The 22,244-nt window shown below is 38.3% G+C and overlaps 1 protein-coding gene across 8 annotated transcripts in view; it reads right to left on the bottom strand.

Moving 5' to 3' along the window:
• Positions 1-22,244, bottom strand: part of STAU2 (staufen double-stranded RNA binding protein 2) — a 171,899-nt gene that overhangs the window by 24,560 nt on the left and 125,095 nt on the right. For 3 of the 8 annotated variants that reach the window (XM_068932495.1, XM_068932494.1, XM_068932496.1), the window contains exon 14: positions 8,768-8,894. The exons of the other annotated variants lie outside the window; for them this stretch is intronic. In XM_068932495.1, coding sequence (XP_068788596.1) covers positions 8,768-8,894 — 127 coding nt within the window. The remainder of the gene's footprint in view (positions 1-8,767; positions 8,895-22,244) is intronic. 8 annotated transcript variants of the gene reach the window in all.

Genomic DNA, 22,244 nt, shown 5'->3' with positions numbered 1-22,244 from the left:
CATTAGAGAAACTCATCGCAGATAGAAACTGCTTCTATAGGAGGCAGAGAGAGACAGGCTTAAAGTGCAATACCAAAAAATGAACTCGCTACACAACAACCCCAAAGAGAAGTGAGTAAGAGATCAGGCCAAATCAACAATTTCAAAACAAAGCACTCTCACATAGCAGAATTTATTCCTCAGATTTCATCTGAGACCTCATTATGAAAATAAGGTAGCACCGCATCCCAGTACACTTCCTTCAGTTTTGCTCCTCTCCCTCTCTGAAAATGTGTACTGATTTTATTGTTCTGTACCACCCAGATCCATGATTAAAGTTACAGATTAGTGAAATTTCTATTCTGTAGCTATAAACCACATATATTCATTAATTCATAAAGCCAGAAGGGAATCTGAGGTAGTCAAGTTTGACCTCCTGGATGTCGTCCTGTGTTTGTTAGTCCTGTTCTCTTGTGTTGACTAGAGAAATTCTATCTTGATTCATAGAATTTTAGGGACTTTTAGCAACTTGTTTCCATTGGTAAGCACCTTCTCTGCTCAAAACTCTCTGTCATTTGAATTTGAGTACCTTCAGCTTTTTGCTATTGGTTCTTATTCTATTTTTCTTGGCTAGATCAAAGAGTCCTTTAGGAATGAGCAGTTTTTTCTTTGAAAGTACTTTGACAGAATCATCAAGTCAGCTCCCAGGTTTTTCCTTTAGAAAAACTAAATCAAATGAGCTCTTTCAAGACTCTCACCAGAAGGCATTTCCCTCCACTTCCTCCAGCAAATACTTTTTTGTGACTGTTTTCTGAACTTGCCTCAATGTTTCCATATCCTTTTAAAAATGTTGACATCAGGACTAGGTGAATTCTTCCAGCATCAGCTTGACCAATGCCACAAACAAGGACATACCCTGTAACTCATACTTACTATTATTGAAGTCATTCGTGGTCAAGAACTGTAATGGGAACTCTTATTCAGTCACCTACCCTACATGACTCCTGATCAAAATTACTTTTTTCTAGGATAAAATTCTCCATTCTGTCAGTATGACTCTGATCGCTTGCTCCTTGATGAACAATTGTGCAGTTAACTATATTGAGATAGACTTTGTTTGAATCGACTAGGCTAACCAGACTGTATTCTATGACTTATCATCATTTAACCCTCTGCTGGTCTTTGTACTATCAGTAAACATTATTGAGAGACAATTTTTGTATTTACTTCCTGATCACTGATGAACATATTGCATATAACCCAAGACTGAAAATTAAAACGGAATTTTGAAGCGTTTATTTCAGCACAGTGTAGAGAATGACCAACCAGAGTGTACTATATACTGGAACAGATTTCTCAGGATGAGTTAAGAAAGCTTGTATATAGTAAAAATAAAAGGTTAGGTCATATTTTCTGCCCTCATCTTCAGTTTTGTGAAAACCAATGATAGGGTTGAAATGGGCCAAGAAGATGTTGCAGGTCAAGCTACCTGATTTCCGTGCAGGTAAATGCATCCTCCTTTTTGAGCCAAATAGATGGCCTGCTCAAAATTAGTGGCCTCCTTATACTTTTTTGGAAGATCAGGCTTAAGGTGTATATATGAGATATTGCCTGTATTTTAAGTCTTCAGCAATCTTATTACTCTGCTGGATTCTCAGCAGTACTAAAAAAGGAGAAAAAACAAGTGATACCTATTCCACAACATTGCTGTAATGTGAGAATGAAAGCTGAATACTGCCAGCAATGTAAGTTATCAAACTTGAACCTGGCAGCTTTCAGCATAACAGCACTTTATTAATGCAAAATACCTCATTCTGTTGAGTTGAAAACTTTTAAAGTGTCCAAAGAAATCTTGCCTACAGGGCAATGTAATCGTAACATATACTAAATTCAGATTATTAAAGCAGATTACTAACAACTGCTCTACCCAAGTGGGTATTTATTTACCCTACTTGGCTATAGAGTATGTAAAGTTGTAAACAGCTGAATATCCTGAATTCTACAGCATGAGACTGTAGATCGTTATGACCAATAGAGCTACGAATGCCCACTTCCTCTAAACAGTACTGTGTTTCTCTAAAGGTAATAAAAGATATCTGCTTAATAAATGATAGGACTCATTCCACATGAGAGAAACAAAGGCTTTCTTACCATGAATTGTGCTTTACTGAACTTGTGCTGCTTTTTTAAAAATTAGTTTCTTATATAAAACTGATTTGTCTTTATTGCCTTGCAGTCTTAAGCGTCAGGCTCTGCTTCCTTCAGTGTTTGAAAATCAATTATTTCAAAGTATTCATGTTATATAGAGCTAGTAGCACAGACAGGTCTAAGAATGATTGTTCAAAAATTCAAACTGCCCACAATTATTTAGGATGGTCTTACGTAGATGTAAAAAACAATGACTATCTTACTTCTTACTCTTTTTATTAGCCTACTATTTAATTTTAATTCTCACAATTCATGCACTTATATACTATTTACTGCATAGTAGCAGCCTGCACTGTCTCAATGACAGGATATTAAATATCCTGCACTCTGTTTCCATTTCATGTAGAAAGGAATCTAGGCCTGTTGTATCCAGAGCTGGAATTAAGTTATCAGAGAAAATCAATTTTAACATTGAGAAATGTTGTGGCTTTGAAGACAAATCTAATTGTGAAATAACATTAAAGTAAAAATAAGATAGAATGTCATTATTAATTTCAAACAGAGCATTAAAAACTAAATATATAAAAATTAAGTTCTGAAAATTCAGGTTTCTGCATCATCCTCACTCAACTGTGATGTTATTACTGGCCAAAAACATGTCTTGGTTTTGTTCCCATAGCTTAGCTAAAAGTTTATTTGTTGATATATGATCCCAGAAAAATCATTCTTTTAGTTGGGATAGGAAAACAGCTTAGACATTCAGCCCTTCCTCTTGGAAAGGTTTTCCAAAGGCTCCATTGCTTGGGTCAGACTTTTGTGTCTGGGCTCATAGTCTGGGAAGAGGAAAACCATGAATCCCCCCAAGTTATTATTTTATATAAAGTGACCTGTTCTCCAGCTGTGAGAGATCAGGATTATACCTGCTTATAGCATAATTGGTTCTTCCCACTGAGCTCCTGAAAGCTAAAACACTGTAGATTTTCTATCTTACAGATATCCAATTTAAGAACAAAAAGGATCAGGTAAGCCATGAATTTAAGTGATTGTGGGATCACGTTATGAGCAGAAACCTTTGGACCTTTCTAAGTTTTACATTCCATTGCCTGAAGCGTTTCCTTGAATTATTTCTTGTAGAGTTCAGCACGTTGGAATACAGGATTTTAAGTTTGTAGGGAGATTTGGATACAAAGGAACGACTTGAGAAACGTACATCAGATAGGAGCATGGTCAGAATCCCTATGCTTTTAATGCGCCTTCAGGACCACACTGTGAATATTTCACTCACATCAGTGACCACCACCAGAGTCTGCAACTAAACTCTTCCCAGAGTGCATATGCTGAATGCTGCAGGCACAAGCACCCCGCCTGCCTGCTCCGGCAGGCCTCCTCCACCCAGCCCATGCACCTTGATGCAAACTAGGGTGTGAAGAGAAGGGAGGCTGCTCTGCACCTACTTCTTGTCCCTGTATGAGGTCAGGAGATTGCCTGTGTGTATATCAGTCTCAAGAGCTCAAAAGCGCTTCTCAAAAGCACTTTTGTAAATAGTGACCTCACATGTTTTTCCAAGTAGATATATCAAATGGATCAGAAAGTTGGAGAAAGTAGCTTGCAGGGGAGCACATTACTTTAAGCATGTAGATTGAAAATGACATTATTCTGAATTTTGCTCTCTTCTAGACCTGCCTGAAACCAGATATCCCACTTTCCATGTTTCCATTCAAGAAAAACCATCAAATCACATTACAATGTGATTTGTCTTACGATAAGACATATTATTTCTCATTATTAGTTATCAACAGTGCCTATCCTCTATCAGAAATTCTTAATTCCTTCTGAAGTTTGAAGGAAATATATATAATGTTTTCTGAAAACTGGCTCTACGTTCTTCCATTTAATATTAAATCTAGTTCTCAAGTTTTTTTGAGGAAAGAAGCACTACTTCTTTACTTTCTCTGGAATACTTTTTTTTCACTGGTTCTGATGAAACATCACTACTTCTGACGAAGGGGGAAGCGGAGATGCCAACATATGATGCTGATTCAGAGGCACCCACCACATGTTGTAAAAGCTGCTGCCTAAAAGGGATTATGTGTTCCTTCAACTATTATATGCTTATGGAGATATGAATAAACTTCCAAATTCCAAAATGATTAAAAAAAAGGAATTACTCCTACAGAAAAGAAAAAATAACCAAAAAGAAGGTTGATGAAATGGAACCAATTCATGCCAAATTTTGCCAACACTTTTATAGGAAAAAGATGTCAGATGTCCCGGAGTTATTTATACAGCTAGTCTTCAAATAACAACTGTCAGTAGCAGCAAAAAATGGGTTTCATCTGCTTATTTTTTAGTCTCAGAACCTGTAGCAAACAGTAATTTGAAAAGACTATTATGTTCAGTAGATTATACAACACAGAATCAGAAGACTAGTTTGTTCTGGTATAATTTAGAGCAGCACTGAGGCTGATTTACTCCTGCTAGGGATCGTAGAGGCTATACATGAGCAACCTGCTTTGACCTCATCCTCTGGGTCCTACTTCAGAGGGTGAAAAATGCCTGGAAGCAGGCCACCTCCTCATAGCTCCTTTTAGTCAGATAAGGTCTATTGACATTTCCTACATGTGGTCACTTTTCACTGGGGTTAGTTTCCTTGTCACTATTCTCAGTCACCTCTGAAATACATTTAATAGTTTCAGGTCACTATTAAGTTTTTCAAAGTGTAAATTACTATCCCCTCCCTTGCCTTGAGAGGTTCAAACCTCTCAAGGCAAAAATAGTTAGACTCTTCACTTCACTAGTCCTTGGCATTTATCAGAGGATTTTTTTAATCAACAAAAAACCACAGTGGCTGAAAATCTCAATGAAACAATGCAGGAATTACTTACCAAACTATTTCATAATATATTGGAGTTCAATTTCAATATAACCTTAAGCTTTATTGCATTCTTCTTTTTAGAGGCAAATCTGCCTGAGGCATACTATTTTTGACAGTCTAGAGTACATCCTCCATAAACCTAAATTCACATGGTAAGCTCTTACTCTTAAATCCAATTTTATCTTTTTGGGGGGGAAATAACTAAAGATAAGGATCAGTTTCCACACTTGCCCTTAGCTGCTTCAGAAAAAGGAATGCAAACTGACAAAGCTTCTTTATTTCTAGTTATTACTCTAATTACTTACCACAGTTTGGATCATGATTGCTTCTATTTATACTGGGAGCCTACACATTGTACTATTTCTGCATGACTGCTTGTCAAACAGACACCTCAGACAGCCATAAACAGCTCCCTTTCATAATTAGAAATTCAGAATTTTTCAGTGGAAACCAGTGAAACATATTTTTTCGAAAGAAGGCAACCGAGCTGCAAGTAGTAATTGCGTACTTCATACACAGTCATGGAGACGATTATAGGGGAAGTCTTAAAATAAAGATTATGGCTCACAGCATGTAGAATAAACTTTCAGAATTACAGTACATTTACTGACTTGAAATATTCAAAGTTTTTAACACATTATGTAGTGTGTAGCTATACCTCACAGATATACGTTGAAAGTTTTTCTAATGATCCTTTTCAGACTAAAAGGTTACTCACAATTAACATAAAACAATGATGAGAGAGAAAAAATTGTACACAGGTGGTTCCGTCTTTGTTTTGAATGGTCATAAGAAAGAGAACGAAAATGAAATACGTGCTTGAATTTATAAACAAATCAATACTTTAAGTCTTGTTTTAAAGCTTTTACACAGAGTACAGTTAGCAGAACAAAACCCGCACATCATTATATGTTAGGAAATGATGCAGTTAAGTAGAAGTGACAGTCAAGTTTCCATCTGAAAGTACAGGCGGCTAATGGGGAGCACTGACACAAACTGTTTTTAGCCTAAGAACCCGACGTGCCAGTGACATGCCCTACAGCTCTGCTTCACAGTCTTCTCTGAATGACAAACTGGTTTCTGCGTATATCGTAGAGCAAAGCAACAATAACAAATTACCCAGAAGAAAGTTTGTCGACCCTAACGAATTCGGACAAAAAGAAAGGCACACATGATTTTAAAATAGCAGTACTTGATTTCTGAGAAAGTTAACACAATGCCATCCACTTGTTAAGAGCCTGATGTGGTGAAGTGGCCAGAGCGCTTCAAATCAAAGGGCTGCAATCGGTGTGGGACACTGAGCACATTTCAGGTTGGGCCCTGAATCACACGCATATCCAATGTGCACACAACAATTCTAGAAGTCATCTGCAGGACTTACAAATAATCTGCAGCCACACAAAAAGAAGGCTGGAGCATACGGTAAGATTCAGGAGGTAATTGCTCCTGAAGACATCAGGGAACTTCTGAGGCAACTGCAAAATATTATATAGCCAAATGCTTCAAAGCTGTTTGTAAAATACCACTATCATGCTGCAGGACTGATCCTGTTGTTCCTCTCCTTCCACTTCAGTAACCTCCTGCTGAGACTCTGTTTGAGAATGTATCAGCCCCCCAGTTTGTCACACGATGGCATTTATTAAAAAATACCAACAGACAGAATACAGAGCTGCAGTTAGAAGATGCTGCTGTCAGTGTAACTCTTCCATATACTAATGAGCGTGTGCTTACACAATTACAGTATTTTGCAGGTTCAGATTTGTCTGATAGTCTACACAGTCTGTCTGCTCCATTTTAGCATTTTCAGTAATGTTAACACGCTCTATAGCCTGACGTGGTATCTGCACAATTCCCTCCTTTTCTCCAGCCCCTTCCTCCGCAATTCACACTGTGTGAACATTCAGCCCTGAATATGCTATCTAATCCTAGGAGCTCCTTCCAGGACTAACTTACTGCCAGGTTTGGTCAGACAGCTCCTTTATCTTACACTATACTCAGGGCTCAGGGTCACACCCACTTTGACTGACAATGTAAAGCAAAGTGCATTACTCCTTTAATCTTTGAGATTGTCACGGTGATTCACAAGGTGGCATACTGGGAGTATGGCTACATTCAGATCTTCTGTTCCAAAAGCAAACGTCTCTTAGGTAAAGAAAAACCTTTGCTAAACTCTTACTAAGGCAATGGTTATATAGATATTTCTTTTTATGACAACATCCACTTAAGCAGTTCTCCGTTCCTTTTCTCTCCACTCCCCCATCCCTGTTTCAGCCCCTGTGTTGCTGTTAATTGTGCTGCTACAACTGTCCACCAGGACATATCAGCGAACTGATCTAGCTTCAAAATAATCTCCCAGGGAGGAAAAAAAAAAAAGCTATACTTGATGTGGATCAGTTTCCCAATCTCATTCATCCCACAGGCCCCAACAGTTGCACCAACACAACAGGAGGCAGTGGCAGGCAGTGCTTACACTGACACCTCCACTGACGAAAATGTCTTTGCAACCATGCCCTATGAATGACAGTAGAAACATAATTCATTAGGAAAGTTAATTCAGTTACACATGCTGACTCACAACAGGAACCACAATTTTATTGTGGAATACTGCAATTCTGCTGCTCTCTACAGAATAGCAGGGCTAGTTTGACAAGACAACTAAGTCAATCTAACACCCTGTCACTGCTAAAATTAGTAGTCCTATCTCTCTCCTCTCATTCTAGGAATACACTCCTGCTCCCAATCTTCCATCAGCAAGGGCAGGTCCCCCAAGGTGAGCCATAAATCTATTCACATATTTTTGCAGGGCTAATTTTCTCTAAGCACAGCCCTCTGAACTGCCTCCCCATGGGCCAGGTGCCTGCACAAGGAGACACCGGGACCATGCAGTTGGAAACAGGATGGCAGGAAAGGCATGAGGTTGCCCCTTTCGATGGCAGCTAGCAATTAAATTGGTTTAGCTTTAGTGTCAAAATGCCTCATAATTGACAACATAATGGACTAATGAAACACAAAGAAATACTATGTGTCTGTCGATCAATCCTTCCATGCATATAGAAGGGTAGCAAGGTTCACTCTTTTGACTTAACCTGGTGGCATGTGTTGGAACTGGGCAAAGAAAGTGGATTAATTTCTGCTGAGCTAATAGTTTTAAGACAATAACAAATATGGCTCATTAGCTCCGCTAGGTGTAGGGGAGGTGAAGGTGGCTTTTCGCCTAAAGGCTTAGGTAAATAGACAACTTTGCAGGAAAGTGCTTCAAACACCAAGCTTGATAGGAAACATCAGACTAAGGTTTATATCATAGCTGTCCTTTTAACTAACAGTGGAGATATAGTCTATAGAAATTATACATATTGGATTGATTCTTTTTTTTATTGTGTGTAGGGATTCATATTTGATAGCATTTTATATATTCTTTGGTTTCATATTGCAAGGTTATAAGGACTGGATCTAGTAAAAGGGTGTTTCTGAAATGTAACTTCTCTCAGTCAGTGGTTTGACAATACAGAGACTTTGGCCATAATATCAACTTAAAGTAAGAGTGGCTGGTGTGGCGTCTTTCTTAGCTTGAGATTTCCCACTTCTTAAAAGCACTAAATTAGAGAAGCTAGGCTGGATAGGTGATGAATGTCTTGCAATAAAATATTAAGCTGCCTGGAAGCACACTCTTCTACTCTGAACACAGACACAGGAACAAGGACAAAAGAGAATTAGAGCAGATGATTGAAAAAAGGAGATTTTATGCCCTCAGATTATTTCTCTCACCTTCTCCATAGCACAGCCTCATCTGGGAGTGTGCTCTATTCTGCTGCTGATGCTGTGCTACTGTGCAGAAAAGGCCTCGAGACTCCCAGAAAGAGAGGAAACAGGTGCCTGACTCTGTAGGTGTCAGCTGGAAGAAGAAAGACCTAGATTTAATTCCCTACTATTAAGTTTTGTCGGGTATTTTATCCAAAGATGTTTTTACTGTAAAATACAGAAACGGTCTTAGGTAGTACTAAGGCACAGCAGTAAGTATTTGGAAGTAAGCTATCATTAACATGATAGGAGCCTAAACGTTTATAGGTTGAGGTATAGAGCCTCTTATACTTAATCAGAACATAGGTGCATAAGTAGCACTTACTTACTTTTAAATAGTTACATCTTTGTCTGTAGTTTTAAAGAACTATATGAAGTCAAAAGATCTGGTGAACGTAGTCATAACCTTTGAGGAGTGCACAGAACGTGACAGGAACTCAGGCCATACGTGGGTAATGCTCTATACACCTATGTACATGCAGCAACAAGCTTAATGGATATAACGCGAGAGGTTCATCAAGAGCTTGAACAGACCTGAACATGATAGGGGGAGCGATTCACGCAGTTTTTGTAGTCTGTGCATATTGTCCGTGCAGTTTTATAGTCATGCATATGGGTTTACCCCATACTGAGTACCACAGTGGACGCGAGCTAAGTGTTTCTTCACCATTCACTATATGTTTCCTTTGAACAAGGTTCAAGCCAGTTTTTGTTTTTAATTCTTCTAATCAAACACTGTGGGCTAAACTACTGCCATTGTCACTTCACTGAAACTGTGACTTCTCTGTTGTGGAATCCAGCCTTCAAAGTTTAGGCGGTAATTCCAGCTTTGCTTTCTTATTTGGTATTGCTTATTCACCTGTTACCAGCCCCACAATGTTTTCATTCAAGAGAGAAAAATTTGCTTGATTCCTACCTCTCAACAAACAGAAATTAACTGACTGACTTGCAACCATGCATGAAGACATTAGACCCAGCTGCTGTATATCTACAGCAAGCCTCAAGTTAAGATTAAAGCAGCATACAGTGCCAAGCAAATTAACCTAACAAGCAGTTTTCTCTGGAAAGAATACTGAGCAGAACTATAATATACCTCTTCTAATTTTCTTGCGTCAGCACTAAAGATAACATTAGATATTTGCTTCACATCATTTACGAGGAAAAAAAACTTGCCTGGGAAAGTATCAACAAGCCAAGTGGTAAGAGAAAGGACTGATGAGATGCAAGTTTACAGGAAGGAATCTGAGACAAAAATAGTGGAGGGCATTAAATCCTTTTCTTTGGCATTGACTTTCTCCAGGGATAGGCAACACAGTAATAATGTTCAAGCTTAAAGAGAACAGTGTGTATAAAGCAGCTCGTGACAGGGTCTTACCAGCTTTACTTGTATGATTTATTCTGTCAGAGCATTTACACAGGGTGTTGATTTCCCAGAGACGGCAGCGCGCTGCTTCTCCCTGCAAGCGCAGCAGCGGCAGCGGAGCGGCCGGCGTGCCTCACCCACGACCTCGAGGCTCGGTTTCCCTCTGCGTTCACTGCCGCCGAGATTGCCAGCAGAGATTACTAATTACGATAGCGTGTTTCCGTAGCATTGACACCTGTCGACTGAGACTGAAACTTCCCAGAGGCCTCCTACAGACATCGAATTTGAACAGCTTTCAATCACTCATGCCCCAGGCCAGGTTCATGCAGGTGACCTACAAGTGAAATATTTTCCCCTACTAATCCCTAGTTGCCATCCAGGGCTCCCTTTAACAACATCAGATGTCACTATGTCAAACAAAAACTTCTAGGTTTGAGGTGAAAATTAAATTTTGTTTCCTTAATAATTATTTATATCAAAGAACAGGAGGATGGAAACAGTGACCTGTTCTTTACCTTTAGTTTCCTTTGAGTCTTCTGTTCCTTTGGACAGCAACAGCCATGGGAAACACAGTTCTGCGAGGCCTGGCAGCGCCAGCACCCAGCAAATTCGCTCTCTCCCTTTGCCTGTGGTTATGCTCTAGCGACCAAAGAGTAACAGGAAAGCGGAGCGTTGAACACCCCAGGAGACCAGAGAGAGGACGCTCCATCTCTCCACTTGGAAGGCTGATAATGGGACAGGTGAAACCTGCCTGCTGAATACGCTCTGGAGATGGTATCACCAGTTGGGACTTCTTAACCAACGCTAAAGTCACTTGTAAGGCCGAAAACCAAACCAAAACATGAGCTTGAAACTGTATGAATATTTAGATATCCATAGCCCAGCTCCCAGCTGATATATCAAGCCATGTACTTGCTCCCTTTGCCAATAAAATTATAAGGATCTAGATATTTGGGATTACCTATAAGAGAGAAATGTTAATGAAATCAATATGGCACCTTTATGTTACTTCTTATTTTATATGACTACTCAAACATATATATTTAAAAAACATAAATGCATTAATTCTTTGGAGAGACAAAATATGGCTATTGTCCCTTTCCTGAAAAAACCGCTTATGTGGTAAATTTTAGCTACACACAAAGAAAAACTACATCTTTTTCTAAAAAGAGTCTTTTAAAGATCCTTAGGAAAATTAGCTATGCTTTAGAGCCAAATATTTCATGAAAAGAACTTGGAAACAAAGCACTGGTATTCTTTCTTGGATTACTCTCAAACAGAGGCTTCTGACTATAATTGTATGCAGCACTTCCATGATAAAGACAATTTCCCCGGGACTGAGAAATCAGTTCTGCAAAGCACTAAAAATGCTGAAGATCAACACTTTGCAGGAGACTGCTCTTTGCAGGATACTCTGTGTGGGACCAGTTAGTTGCTAAGCAGAGAAACCCAAATTAACTTGGTGCTACTGATATATTTCAAATGTTAAACAAGATCTGTAGATCTGAACACTGCTTTATTAAATACTTGTTCTTCTAAGCATCTACAGAGAAATCCTATTAAGTTACTCCTGCAACAGACCAATATCTGTAAGCATACAAAAATTCTTCAAGAAAAACTGTGGATTAACTCTGTAGGTCAAGGTACACGTGCCATGCAAAACTGTTTTACTGAGGAGAGTTAAATCTATTGTTTGGAAGCTGATTAATCAGTCGGATAGAGAAAATTTTTAGAAAAAAAAATGAAGTAGGTGTCTGGGCCTGAAGATCTAATGGTAAAAAAAGAATCTACTTCATAAGGCACGTGTGGACTATAAACTGCAACCATTTTACTATATCTTAAATTGTTTAATTACGAAGACTAACCTAATTACCAGTTTTTCCTATCCAACTGCAACACTTCTGCAACCAAAACTAATACAGATTAAAACAGTGCTTCCTAGATGAATAAAGATATCAGAATATTGTCCAAGAACTTCATGGTGAAGACTTAAAAAAGGATTAGCAGGAGTAGTTGTGTCAGTGCTGGTTGAATACTTCAAATACTTGCCCAGGGGTTGATTTTTCAGAAAATGCTTGCTCAGTTCCTCTGAAAAATCAGTTTCTCCGACACTTTTTTTTTTTTTTTTACATTGAAGCATCTATAATCACTAGTCACTTGAAAATCTATTCTCTCTTCTACTAACACGTTTTGATAACTACATTCTTTACACTCCTAACTATCAGTAGTGAAACAGTGAAGAGAGAGTTTCTAAAAGTGTATCTTGTCAGCAAATAAATCATTGGTATGTCACTTAAATAGTTTCAGTCTTGGCATGCTAAATTTTCATGCTCTGATAAGGTTTTGGCATGATCCTTTAATTAGTCTTTCAAAGAACACAAATAATTAAATCATAAAGTACTCCGTTTTCTTGGTATTGTTCCCAGTCAAAGACAATATGGCTATACGCAAAACATCACTATTGCTATTAAAATGTAAATAAAGCAGTAAAACCCTAATAAAGACACGGAAAGTAAATCATTACAGTGTATGAACTCTGCAAAAACTAAGTGGCCAACCTCATCAGCTCCTGAAAACGGGGAATAATAAAGACTGCATAAAAATGCCTATATAAAGGCTAAGGTGCTAAGGAGCTTTCCTTAGAGAGTTTTGACCAGCCCTTTTCCACAAAGGATCACCTTTGTGTGGGGAGGGGGGGAAAGGGGTCCAAAAGCTTTGTGAATTTTTCAAGAAATCTAGAAGTATTACAGAGATCGTGTCCCACAGCACTGTGTCCCTGGCTCAGAGCCTCTGCTTAGCAGCACAGATTAAAGGAAAGCATATTTTGAAGCCCTATAGCCGATGCCTACTGGTGATTATTTTCTCTGCACAGGTATCTAGCACCCACTTGCTTTCTTACAGTGAGTGCTGGTGTAGGTGGCACAAAAGCAGTCTTCTCTGCCTTCTTTGTCTTATGCCGTTTCCACTGTGATCTCTCGGGATACAGGGACTAGGCAGAAAAGGCAAACACTCGAGGCCATAACACTGCTTCGTTTCTGCTTGAAAGTGGGATGCACGCATGGAAAATTCTGGCTTATGAGGGGAAGTCACCACCTATGTGTTGCTCTGAAAGAGCTGTATCAATTCTGAATAGGGACCATGGCTTCAGAGATAGATATAAATGCCTCGTGTGTTGTTGTACCCAGCTCTGTGCAGCTCCCTTTTCAGCATATGAGCTTAACTGAATTACTTTTCTGATGTAACTAACTCTTATCTGCTGCTATACTATCTAGCTGCTGCCAAGACAGCCCGTTGGATGGAACCGAGAACTTAGCCTAGCAACCTCATGTATAAGTACAGCCTATTTTACAGAGCTCCAAGTGCTTGATTAGACATAGGCCATAAAACTGTAAAACTGAAGACTGAAAAACTTAGAGGCATTGGCTATGAGATTGCCTATGCAACCTTAGCATGGTCTTTTATGTATATGCCGTATGATATAACCTCTAAGTAAGTGCTCATACCATTCCTGTCTCATTCCATTCAGAAGATACACATGTACAAAAGAGTCGTTCTTTTCCAAACTTCTCCCACCACAAACCCAAAATTTCATGATCAAGAAAGCTGCCAATAGTAAGGATGCTCTGTGTATAAGGGAAAGCAGCAGAGCCTGATGAAAACAGCACTGTACCAGGACTTACACTTCCAGGTTTGCCACTGGCACAGTGACTGACTTTCAGAAAGATCTTGAGCTTCTTCATGCCTCATTTCCCTATTGATAGCATAAGCAGAATGATACCAGCTTTCTTGGTGAAGTACTTGAGATACACCAATGAAGAGTGCAGTGCAATAAGCAGGTCGCCCTTTTGAGGGACTGAGTTATGCACCTCGTACAACCCTCCCTTGTCAGTGGAAAGGCTGAAAAAACTCCACACCTTTCAGCTTAAGCTAATTGAAACATTCTTAGTCCTTGGATTGCACCTGGAACTATTTATTACCAAGATCTGATCTTGTGATGGGATTAGTTCAGCCTCAGTGTTACAGTAACTCCACTGTGGTTTCACTCTTGTAATAGGGAATAAAAATACATACTTCTGGAGTTATGTTTCATATTAGATGGTGAGCATATTTGTACGAGCCCTCATTGTCCCATTCAGCTTCAGAGGATCCCATTACAGAGTTTTGTATGGTTATTTTCTACTTCTGCATTGGGTCAAGCTTTCCCCAGGGTACACTTCTAATTCATGGTCTTCTACGTTATTGTTACCCTTTTGACTCAAATGATTACCCAAAGTTAGAGGCCCTAAGGGCTGTTTCTATTAGGAGGAGAAAATGAATAAGTCAAGCATCTTTCACCCAAATCTTGTTAAAAAAAAACACCCCTAAAATCTCCCCTCCCCAACTTCACTCCTTCTGTTTCCTCGAATACAGGAGATACACGATAACAATAAAAACTCTCTGTCACCACTTCTCAAAGCCTTTTTCAGCCAGCGCTCAGGCCTTTTTCCTTTTTTGGATTGTCACAGAGTTTATCTAATTCCTCTTCTACTTTCTGTTCCTTCTTTGAGTCTTTTGCTATGCTTTTACTCCTGCTTTATGTGTTTTTCTTTCTTTTCTTGTTGTCGTTCTCTTCCAGATATACACAGTTTCCATAGAGCTTAATTTAATATCCAGTCATACCCTTCTTCCACCTAGTTCAAATTCTGGAGTGTCTCCACATATGCTTTTGTTTCAGGAGGTGAAATGTGCCTGAGGTTAGGGTGGAGGCTGCCATTGTTTGAACTGCTACCAAAATTCGCTTACCTGTTCCTTAAAGGAAGGAGGTAACACTCATCACGTTCCCCCGATATTTCACCCAAACCCTCACACCAAAAGTTTGCACTTCTGGAATGCTGTGGCGATCCTCCTAGTTTGCCTACAGACCTCCTTCAGCTGGCTTCAGAGTCTGTAGCCAAAGGAACATTTATGCTGCTTATGGCAGCGGTGTCCCTCAAAGCAGCAGTGACCGGCCTCCCCCATCCAGACCTGGTTCACTACTTGCAGTATAAACAGCTGCAATAGCTCAAAGGGAAGTGTGGTAGAGGGTCAGGAGTGAGAAGCCAAGAGTGGGGGAAGGCAGGACTGCGCTTCTGGCATCTGTGTCGGCATACCTGGCTGAAAGTATTCATCAAACTAGGGTCCCAGCTACTGCAGTCTGCCCGAGTTTTATGCCAGTAAGTATGCCTGTGAAGTAGATGTCGGAAGCTGTTTGTTCCATTCGGAGAATATGGGCACGAAGCCTATGGGGAAGCTGTGAATTTTTAAATTATGACAGTTACACAGAGTAGCATAAAGGGACTCGACACTTTCTACCAGACATGTCTTAAATATCTGCCCAAATGAACTAGAGAACATAATGGGAAACAGGCTCAGAATAAATTCTACATTGAACCTGCACTCACACAAGGTTTTTCTGGTATTTCATAGCCTAAGTATTTGGAAATCTTAAAATTTAAGAATGTAGTAATCTTCAAAAGACCCTTATGAAGGAGAAGTACCTTTTAAAGGGAGAGAGGGTGACTTGCCCAAAGTTCACAATTACATTTGTGGCAAAGCACACTGGTGCCCATAGCCCCATCTCCTCGGCTGTCAGACCACAGACAGCGTTTTCCTCACAATGAGAGTTGAACTATTATCTTCAAAGGCGAAAACCCAGTGTGAGTAAGCTGTGAAAATAGCTAGAAAGAAGTACATCAGAGAATGCACTGCTATAATTTCCTCTGGCAGATGGACATTTTCAAATAAATCTAAGGCCTCAGTCCTTGAGGCAATATGTACAGGGCTCTATAAACTACTACAGCAGTTGTGCTATACCTATAACCTCAATCTGTAACACAAATATTAAAGCTGAAAAAGCATGCATAAAATCTCTATTACCACATTAATCTCAAAAGGACATTTGGCTAATATAAAATTCAGCATCATCTTCATTGATGGTTCAGGGAAATAAAGTTGTAATAAATTGCTGCAAGGCAAAGTACTGATGATTGAATGAGGCTATGCAATTAAGATGTAACTTTTTAAATCACCTTTGAGGTTAAATGTAGAAGAATTATGAGTAAAAGGGCAATTAAATGCCAGACTTTTCAATCTAAGGTCTCTTCACCAAAGATTCAGTTACCTAAATTGTTTTTCACTATTTCAGAGGAAGAGCTGGGTGTAACAATATTTCATCCCCCACAAGAGGAAGTAAAGAATACTCTTTCAAACAAAAGCATTACCGGGCTATCAAAATCTTTACAAAGAAAAATAAACTAATCAAGATTGATCTACTAGGGCTATCAAGTTCCCAAATTCCTAAATGTTAACACTAGGTTAGAAAAGGGGAAAGAAGTGTAAAGTGTAGCCATTATCATCTTCATATCACTACCTCCAGTGGTATATCTTAGGGAAACGTGAGTTGCGTGAGCACTACACTTGGTATTTATATAACCTGTAACTATTTAAACAGCTTCAAAGGCTGTCTTTAAAAAATAATTTTCTTCTGAAATCTTTAGGATTTATTTTTGATGAGAAACATGCATCTACTGCTCTGATTCTGCAGACACTTATGCATATGACTAACTTAAGTGTACATAATGTCTCTATTGAGTACGCTATTCAAACCTAAGTGTTTTCAAGATTGTGAAGCCAATTTAAGCTTTCTTCAAAGAATATATGAAAAATCTATTATTACTGACTGAAAAATTAAATTAGCTGTAAACTGCAGTTGTGTGAGAAAATGGAAACTATAAAAATGTTTTGCACAATATTTGAAACACTAGCATTTTTCTGCATTTCCTTTCTCTTTCCAACTGACAATGATAGTATATTGATATAAATCAAATAATATAATTTTATATTTTTATATCATAGTCCATCCCAAAGTTTCTAAGGTGCTTTAAGTAGCAGCAATTGAATATCCTGCCCTGTTCTGTGAGGCTCTATACCTTTATTACTAGTAAGAAAAAAAACGAGTAAGACAAAAAAGGAGTATAAGAAAACAGGTTTCTCACCAGCATAACTGTGACAAGATTAGGAATAGCATAAAGATCATCCTATTTCTGTTACTGAGCTTTAGGATTTAGACTACCCTATCTGCAACATATAAATAAATAAAGAACACATGCCGTTTTCCCTTGGCGATAACTAAGATAGAAAAGAAAGAAGCACGTTTGACAGATGCTAGTCACATCACTTACTGCATATCTGGAAAGCCCTTAGAAGGCATTTCTCTACACCAAAATAACTAAATAAATTCAAAATTCACACCAGTTCATTGCAATAACTCAGAGCTTTTAAAGTAGGAACGCACTACTTTTTGCTCTGACTTTAACTAGCTGCCCACAGCCCTCCCCAGACAGAACACACAATGAAAACTGTTCACTTAAGATAGATAAGAGAAAACTGTTTTTCTTGCTGATTGAAGTTAAACCAAAACCAGGCATTACTAACCCACAATAACATGCAAACAAATCTATATCAAAATAGCTCTGAATAAAAATTTAATTTCAGAGTGAATAAAAGCAAGCCAGAGTTATAAAGATAGGTGACAAAGGCATAAATTAATATGTGGTGCTTTTCACCTTGTGCAAAATGAACTTCTTTATCTTCCTTTCCTCTCCACCATTAACCCTGTAGTAACTGTTGTAGCTGTACTGGACAAGTTTTAATTGTACACCAGTTTAAACAGGTAATGTTACTCACTACTGTCATTTGCCCAGACACCAGACTAAAATTCAGTTCTCTGATGTCCAGAAAACTTACAAGCACCCTCACAGAGTTGTTCACAATGCCCTTTCCAAGAGCTTAACGTTTCTGAGGTACGCTCACAGCCTTCCTGACACATGGAAAAGAGTGCAAATTACTTGAGTGTTCAGCACCATAAAACACAGTCTCTGGTATAAAAGCTGAAAATGTGCATACCAGCTTTTTATTGTGCATTTACAGCCCAATTCAAGTTCATGAATAGAATTTCATTAAAAGTTGAAATAATATTATTACATATCAGATAGGCTCTTGCCATGTTAACTCTAGACTGAGACACAGAATCAACTGCGCTTTTGCTTGCTGTATGCAGCGGAACTTCGTTCCATACATCTGTAATTTTTAAAAATTCCTCCCACTTCTACAACAACCTTTTGCTAATTTTCTTCAATTTTCTGCTCCACTAACTTAAAAGTCATTTCCTTAAGAAAACAGATGACAGACAACTTGAGTGACTGATTATATTGTGCCATCACTTTGTTTTTCTCTGAGGCCTTGGTTTAAGAGGATGGATGTTAGTGTAAATGACAGAAAGGGGAGCTTCGCATAGGATTTCACTTCTGTTCAAAGACAAGCTAATGCAACCTCACTGAGGTGCAATCAACTTGACAAATGGATGCTGTGCAGCCCTGTGCCTCCCACTGAAACCCGAGAGTCTGATTTACACAATATTCTCCCTGTAAACTGAAGGAAGACCAAATTCCAATCAGACTTAACGCTGCTTGGCTGTATAATGGGTTGATCTGATAATTCTTCCCATATAATGAAATCTGATAATAGTGGGAAAAAATACATCAGAGAGAATGGAATACATTAATGAACTTGTAAAAATACACTTAAGTCTTAACAGATTTAATAAACAGAAAAGAAACAGCTCATACCAGGAGTCTTTATATGTGGTCAGCAGTTCTCAGGTTTAACAATGAAGCTGACTGAAAATACAGTTTCTATTTACAATTGACTACATTCACCACACCTTTTTTCAGATGGTCAAGAAGAGAAAAAAAGCATTTCAATATCAAAGTAAGCTTTGTAATATGTTTACATGTCTTGCCTTGTTCTGTTTCCCCTTCAAACTAAACTAGTGCTATGATACAAGCTGTTTTCTCAGGGAAATGTGAGTCAGATGATAGAAATATTTTCCTACCAGACAAACAGTGTTTCATTTACTCACTGGACTAGTAAATAGGAAACGTGAGAATTTGCTTGCAGACTTTTAAGATTTTTAGAATTGACAAATGAAGACAATTCCATTTCAAAACACTTCTTCTACAAGTTTGATTGTCGGCACAAAAATTAACTGGATGGTTACACTGTAAAAATGTGGCAGAAATGTCTATTAAAACCAGTACTTTTTGTGCATTGTAATAAACTATTCAGCTTGTCATTGCTCTCTCCAAACAAACTTTTTGCCTTGGAATTAAAGTTGCTATCAGAGGCTGTTCTCACACACACACGGGTTGAGTAGTGCAGAATTTTTATTTACTTTGCTGTTGTCACAAATAAAAGCAAAAAAAAACTTATACAAACATTTCACGCTGAAGTGAATGGATTTCAACAGCTGCTGATTTGGTGACATCGAGAACCCCAGTGGAGATGTCCTGCTGAATTAACGTCTTGGAAATGTTAAAAAGAAACTTCAAACAGCCCTTGTTTAGCAGGCGGTCGAAGATCTCTCTCTGTGGGGATCATGTGAAGACTAGCAGAGCAGTCACTCAGTCATGAATCAGACTTGTCAATAGTTGCCCATTTTCTCAACAGGTGTCTCAATCACACCCCATAAGCCTTTCCCCCATAGGCTTCTCATTTAACAGAAACCACTATCTGCACAGCACCCTCTTCTTACCAATAGGAGACGTATGTATTGATTTCTTTAGTAGGCAATTCCTTACTAGAGTCGTTATTGAATTTTATACTCGCCTATAAACACTACTCCCTTGCCTGTTTGAGCTGGCACAGAAAGTATGGGAACTGTAACTCAGGCGTCAGGAAGCGTTTAATCCTTCGTTATTGCTGCAGCTAAGCACAGCAGACACCTCACTATCCTCTTCTGTTCTGTCAGGTAACTCTGAAGTGCTCTCATACTGAGATATCTATGCGTTACGAATCACTACGCAGCACTCACTTGGTACTAGAACAGAAAAAGGCATCACTGATAAAAAAGATCTTACTCTAAATGAAAACGTAGGGAAATGTAGGGAAACGTAGGGAAATGTTAATAGAAATTAGACAAAATCATGTTTGAAGAAAAATCCAGAAGGCCGTTTTCGAAAATAATTCTTCTCTAAACATCTTTCAGTCATGAGTTTTTACAACTTTTGTGCAAATTATATTAATTACCTTACGTTTTGAAAACCTGACTTATTTTATATGTGACTCAAACATATATGAAACTACATAAGTAAATTAAGTCCTATGGGTTACGGCTGTCAGAATCCTGATGAAATACAAATATTACAGAATCACAGGCTCACAGAATCGTTTAGGTTGGAAGGGACCTCTGGAGATCATCTAGTCCAACCTCCCTGCTCAAGCGGGGTCACCTAGAGCATATTTCCCAGGATCACATCCAGACGGGTTTTGAAATCTCCAGGGAAGGAGACTCCACTACCTCTCTGGGCAACCTGTTCCAACGCTCTGTCACCCAATGTTGTATTCATACAACATTTTAAATTACATATAGTTTTTACCCTATAAGAAAGTGTTTATCTGTATACTCTTTAAGCTACATCAGTATTAAGCAATATAACAAAAAAAGATTTAGGTAATTTTTCTTGGCTTTTCTGCAAAATTGCACCAAGCCAGTAAATATACTGCAATGCTTACTGAACTTGCACAAATTATATCATTTATAATGTGAATCAGAACCAAATTTGTGTTGCCAACCTATACTCTAAGCTTCCTGTTGTTACTTATCTTTTCAGAAATTTCCTATACATTCACAAGATACTCATGTTCTGAAGTAAAATTTTGTTCTTTCAGGCCAATCTCTTCCTGTATCTGCAAAACAAATATGTTTGTGGGCAGGCTAGTAGCAGCATATTTCACTTTTACAGTAACAGCTCCTGTAGAACTACAGCTTCTGCATGATTCACAAATTAAATAGAGAAAGAGATTTACCAAAAATATATCAGCTTTGTGCAGTGTTTTCATCCCTTGTATCAGACTTTATAAACAAGTTTCCTAAGGAAGTCAAACTCTCCAAACATAGCATACCATTTAATAATTTCCAAATACCTTTGAAATTCATGTCAAATGAAGTTAGAAAGTAAAACTGGTGCAGTTTGATCATTCCAGCTGTATGTCAAAATCCTTCCACATTGTTGGATAACATGAAAGTGCAGCACCAGTTCCTGTCACCCTCAATTTGAAAACTTTTGATATACTACCTCTGAGCATGGAGTTGTTTAAATACTATCTCTAACATCAGTAAACTGCATGTACCACCTGCACTGTGACTTGAATTACTGAAACACAACACTACACAATTAAAGAGATCATCTCAGATTTCAGCAGAAAAAACAATGTACTAAAGAAATTTATATCAAAAGAAAATATGTAACTTGATTGCATATCTGATGTATACACAGATTATTAATTTATATGGGATATATTAAAGTGACAAGTATGTTGGTGTATACATATAACCCAGGCCATATTTTGAAAATGCTATAGAACTGAGTGACTTTGTGCACAGGCAATCCCACTGAATTAATCTGAACTATAGGCATTAGCATTTTGTAATTAGATGTAGAAGCAACTTTGTAATTTGTATAAGAACATGGATAATATATATATACATCACTTCCTATGTTTTACGCAGAGTATATTAATATATTTTTTGCTTTGAGGCAATTCGCAAGAATTTTGTTCCTACTTATAGCCTCCATTTTATTTTATTCAACATTGTAGAAGTATTTCATGTAAGACTGGATTAATCAAGTGCGTCAGATTGCTCAGACGCCTGCCACTTCCTGTGCATTTGTGGACAGAAGACTTGCACTTTAAGATTTATTTTCACCGTAATTTTTGACACTACGTAAGGATATTACACAAAGCATATGCCAGACAATTATTTAGAGAACACAAATACATCCTTATCAAATGCACCTCTGAATGATATTTACTGACGAAACTCACTGGGCACTGGCTGACTGATTCTGTGTGGGAGCCCAGCCCCATACAGATCACATTCATCAAAAAAGATCCCTAATCATATCAGCATATTCAAATTCTGAACTTTACTTCCAGTACGCAAGGAATGCAACTCACAAAATAATGAAATCTTGTTTCCTACAGGTGAAGACTTTCTAGTTT

This window comes from Struthio camelus, chromosome 2, assembly GCF_040807025.1.
Source record: "Struthio camelus isolate bStrCam1 chromosome 2, bStrCam1.hap1, whole genome shotgun sequence".
Classification (NCBI taxonomy): Eukaryota; Metazoa; Chordata; class Aves; order Struthioniformes; family Struthionidae; genus Struthio; species Struthio camelus.
This window is presented reverse-complemented; position numbering and strand designations above follow the sequence as displayed.